Source organism: Echinococcus granulosus (assembly GCF_000524195.1).
Source record: "Echinococcus granulosus chromosome Unknown EG_S00366, whole genome shotgun sequence".
Taxonomy (NCBI): Eukaryota; Metazoa; Platyhelminthes; class Cestoda; order Cyclophyllidea; family Taeniidae; genus Echinococcus; species Echinococcus granulosus.
In genome coordinates, this window is record NW_020170746.1 from 1,647 (window position 1) to 6,185 (window position 4,539).

Below are 4,539 nucleotides of genomic sequence, written 5' to 3' on the forward strand. Positions count from 1 at the left end.
AGGCGAGTGTAAGTGAATGCGTCACAAAGTTCATATCAGACATCTTACCATCGGAAGATTGCTCTGCAATAGAAGGCGCGTAGATTGCAGACTGCAATATGGCACACGTTTTGATGCCATTCGCGAATCACTGTTCTTACCAGTTTTCGCAGTTAACAAGCTCATATCAACACGATGACGTGGCACTAATGAGTAGGTTTTTCACCTCCAGCAGGACATAAATCGTCTTGTACTCTGCGATATGCGGTTTTGATTTTAAAGCACTTTCGCCTTTGATTTGGAAACCTTTCTGGGCTTCACTTCTAATATTAAAGGAGTTTTTACTCAAATATTAGTCCGTAGGCATTCCAAGGAGTCTCGCTTTCACTCTACTGATTGGCTCATCAAGCAGACGGGTGGTTTAAGGGCGTTGATAACCACTCGAGGACTAAGGCCAATGTCAACCTGTAATCATACATTCGTGTGACTTAATTTATCGACACACCTACCTTCGGTTTCAAAAGGATAAATAAAGGAGGAGTTGGTGTAGGAGTAAGTAAATCTATTGTAGGGTGGTATACAACAAACCGAAGTGTCAGATAACATAAAACATATGTCAAATTTCAGTCCTGAAATGTAGAACAAGCTGAATCAGACCAAAATGCGCTCATTAATATACTTTTCTTGTGTAGTCTAGTCTATTGTAGTATACAACTAGTTTGCTTTAGGACATAAGCCGGCGCGGAACGATCCCAAGCACACCCAATCCCCAACGTTTCATGCCGTTGGTGAGGAAGTTGTGATGCTCGACGTGACTTAAATGCAAAATCTGATATAAAATAAAATCGACTAATGATGAAAAGCAAAAACTGTGCTGTCTATATGATCCACTCTACTGGCTTGATTCTCTTTTAATTTTGGCTACCCCACCTCCTCCTTCTTGTAGCATTTATTCATTTTCATGTGAAAGGACTTATAAATAATGACGATGGCTCTCCAATCGGTAAGACAACAATGACAGAAGAAATCAGTAAGAGCTAATGCGCTCATTCTCATTGCCACGGCTCATGTCCTAATGGAGTTGCAGCTAATTTATTGCAGGCACAGGTTGAAGTCGATTCAACCAGCTTAAGTCATCATGGATATTGTCATTAAACACGGTACTTGCAAGCGAGTAAGCGAGTGATGAGTTGGACGTACTATACCTCATCCGACTCCTTAATCTGTGAGCTTTTCTTAAAGCATCGCCAAAACTCCTGCAATGATTTCTACACTAATTACAGGAACACTCACTTAAGAAAGGACGTTTACTTTGTCATGAATAGTATGGAGATCTCCTTTCTGGCTTGTGAAATGGCGATAGAGAGCATCGAATTGAACGAGAAATTTTCCTACTTCACTGAAACTAAAAAAATTATGTCTGATCTCTCCATTTAACCTGCAAATGATGACTGAAAGGAGGAATGAAGCAGCACTTTACAATTTTCACTAATATCCTGTTCAACCCTACATTGTATGAGTAACTCTACTTTAGTAATGCCCTTAACAACGCCAGGAGTCTGTAATCATTTAGTAGATTCTTAAAGACCTTCATATTCCTACCAAGTGAAGCACCCCCATTCAAGCCTGATTTATAATGCGCCATCTTAGTGGTTATCTTCATACCGTTCCTGCGACTGAATCGCCTACCGAGTAACTTCGGCCAGTTACATTATTCTCTTCAAAATCAGTGACCGAACGGCCTCTATTGCACATACTAAGGTGCTCTTAGGACACCACATAGAGGAGGCTATTCTCTAATTGTGCTCCTGTCTCTTGATAAACTTTCTCCGCGCAAATAACACACTAAGAAATATTTAGGCAGATATTGTAACTCGTAATGTTGCTCTTTGGAAATAGCCGAAATGCCTATCGAATGACTTACCACAAAGCCTAGCCAACTTTCCTCCATGTCTTTGGCCAATGCATATCCAACCACATCAACATCATCATTGCCATTGCACAGTAGGATATGAGGTGAAAATAGGAGCTAATCACATTAAGAATAAGTGGGGCAGGTAAATAGCCTTATCTATTCATCTAATTTCCTTAATTGTGAACCATTAATTTCTGCAATACCTTTTTATTTCTTTTGTTACTAATGTAACTACTGTCATCTGCTTAATTATTTTTTCGCGCTACCATTTATTTCCATATATGTTATTTATGTTACATTGTATAGATATATGTTTTAGTGCGCATGTATGCGCTGATTTTTAACAAGAACAATATTAGAAAATAATGGCCTACCTTAATTGAAAAAAGTGGTAAAATTAGTGTACGTCAAAACGATGAGACTAAGACGAAAAATGAATTGTTGAAATTAACTAAAGTGACGTGTTGGTTGGCTGATACAAGGGCAGCATCGGTACACAGATGTACAAATAGCATCGGTGTAGGCACGCCCTCTTCATTGACGGAGCGCAGTTTCTGCCTTGTCTCCCGTTTTTTGTGACTTAGGCTTTTGACGGGTCGAGTTAGACAATGTCGGGTCGTGGTAAGGGTGAATTAGGGCTCGAAAAGGGAAGAGCCAAGCGTCACAGGAAGGTATTGCGTGACATTTAGGGCATCACGAAGCCTGCCATCCGACGCCTGGCTGGTCACACATTCGCACGCCACCAACCTAGTGGCATGAAACAACAACAACGACGTCTCACCTCTTCCCTTACGCCATCAAGTGAGAGCACCGAAGGCACTGAAATCACTCAAACCAGCACAAAGCTCACCCTCCTCCCTTCTCATCGCAATCGCCATAACCATCCCCATACACATTATCACATTCCGTTCCGTCACCTTCCTTAGACTCCTACACTTGGATTACCACCAACACCAATCCTGGCGCCTGGCAAGTAGCGCGACAACGAGGCTGAAAGGACAGAAAACAAGGCAGAGAGATGGAGAGTGGTAAAAGTGCAGGTCTCAGCCACAACAACCAAGAATGAGTGTGTCGATGGCGGCCCTCAACAGGGCTGTGGGATGCGTTCACTCACTGGTGGACAATGTTGAGTGGGGCGGAGTAAAGTGGAACGCAGTACAAGAAAGCAGCAACGGCAGCGACCGTGACACTGCAGCACTCCACTCTCCTCCCCTCTCATCTCGTCCCCATCTCATCTACACTGCCTACTTCGCCAACTCACCCGACAGCAGCAGACGCACAGCAGTCTGAATCTCTCTGCTCGTGATGGTCGACTTCTTATTGTAATGCGCCAACCGGCTCGACTGGGCCGCAATTCGCTCAAAGATGTCGTTCACGAAGGAGTTCATGATCGACATCGCTTTCGAGGAGATGCCCGTGTCTGAGTGCACTTGGCGCAACACCTTGTACATGAAGGCGGCGTAGCTCTCCTTCCTCCTCCTCTTCTTCGCCTTGTCCGTCTTCGGCACCTTCACCTTCGACGCCTTCTTCGCAGCCTTGCCTGACACTACTTTAGAAGCCATAACAACAGCAACTCTTACTTCCCGTCAGTAAAATGCAACACAAGTTGCCGACACCACCATCTCCACATCCATTTAACCCTATTCCTCCCCTCACCATCACTGACAAACTTCGCATCAACACCAATGGCACAGGCGCCAGCCAATCACAATGACCAAAACTGCATCAGGCATGCTTTTATTGGTCCGAGTTTGGAGCGAAGACGATGTGGCAACAGCCTGCTCTCTAACCATCCCATCTGCACGTAGATGCCACCATTGCATCAGCCAATCAACACTCTACATCCATCGACTCAAACACGTATTATGTAGTCACATTCTCACCCATCTTACACATATTCCCTGCATGTTTAAGTGATAGAATTTTTTAGCCTTGCATAAATACGCATGCGAATGCAAACACATGTAGATATGTACAAAAGTTGTTTTAGGATATATTTTTCCACTAGTGCACGCACGTGTACCACCACACTTAAATAAAATATTCATATTGATGAATGAATGATAAAAACTAAGACATGGTGGCATGCTAATGTGCTAATTAATTAAGGTTTTAAAAATGAACCAAAACTAATAATATTGCAGTTGGCCATCCGCAACGACGAACAGTTGAAGAAGCTGTTGGGCGGTGTGACCATCGCGCAGGGTGGTGTGCTACCCAACATCCAGGCGGTGCTGCTGCCGAAGAAGACGGAGAATCCGGTGGTGGGCAAAGAGTAGGCAAGGCCGGCCGCCTAGAAGTAACTTTACTTACCTCTGATGTCTACCAAGCAGATGAAATTGATGCACTTTGGTTATGATCGACCACCTCAAAAATTGCCATGGTTGAAGGCATGAAGCCACAAGGCGTTGGAATGATGATTCAGTTGTCATCAACTGCGTCATTCCCTGTGGAGGACTTATGCTCAAATGGGGAGTGTGAGCCAAGACAACTGCTGCATGGGCATAAGTCAAACGCCACAACAATCCGATCATATTTGAAGGAGATTGTAAAATTGGGTAAACTAGCATGACAAATCCTCTGACTTGTAGCTGAGAATGGCAAACTCTTAAGTTCAAAATTAATTTATACTAAAAGTTCTGCGC

At 43.5% G+C, this 4,539-nt stretch overlaps 2 protein-coding genes across 2 annotated transcripts; one reads left to right on the forward strand and one right to left on the reverse strand. All coding sequences in view use genetic code 11, as the record gives it.

Annotated features, from left to right (window-relative positions):
- Positions 1-2,526: 2,526 nt before the first annotated feature.
- EGR_11078 (Histone H2B) lies at positions 2,527-3,456 on the reverse strand (the record flags this gene model as incomplete). Its single annotated transcript, XM_024500327.1, has 2 exons — positions 2,527-2,641; positions 3,143-3,456. The coding sequence occupies 2 exons, from the start codon at positions 3,454-3,456 to the stop codon at positions 2,527-2,529; spliced, it is 429 nt and encodes a 142-aa protein (XP_024345258.1).
- Positions 3,457-3,625: 169 nt separating this feature from the next.
- On the forward strand, positions 3,626-4,173 carry EGR_11079 (Histone H2A; the record flags this gene model as incomplete). Its single annotated transcript, XM_024500328.1, has 2 exons — positions 3,626-3,754; positions 4,039-4,173. The coding sequence occupies 2 exons, from the start codon at positions 3,626-3,628 to the stop codon at positions 4,171-4,173; spliced, it is 264 nt and encodes an 87-aa protein (XP_024345259.1).
- Between the last annotated feature and the right edge of the window lie 366 nt (positions 4,174-4,539).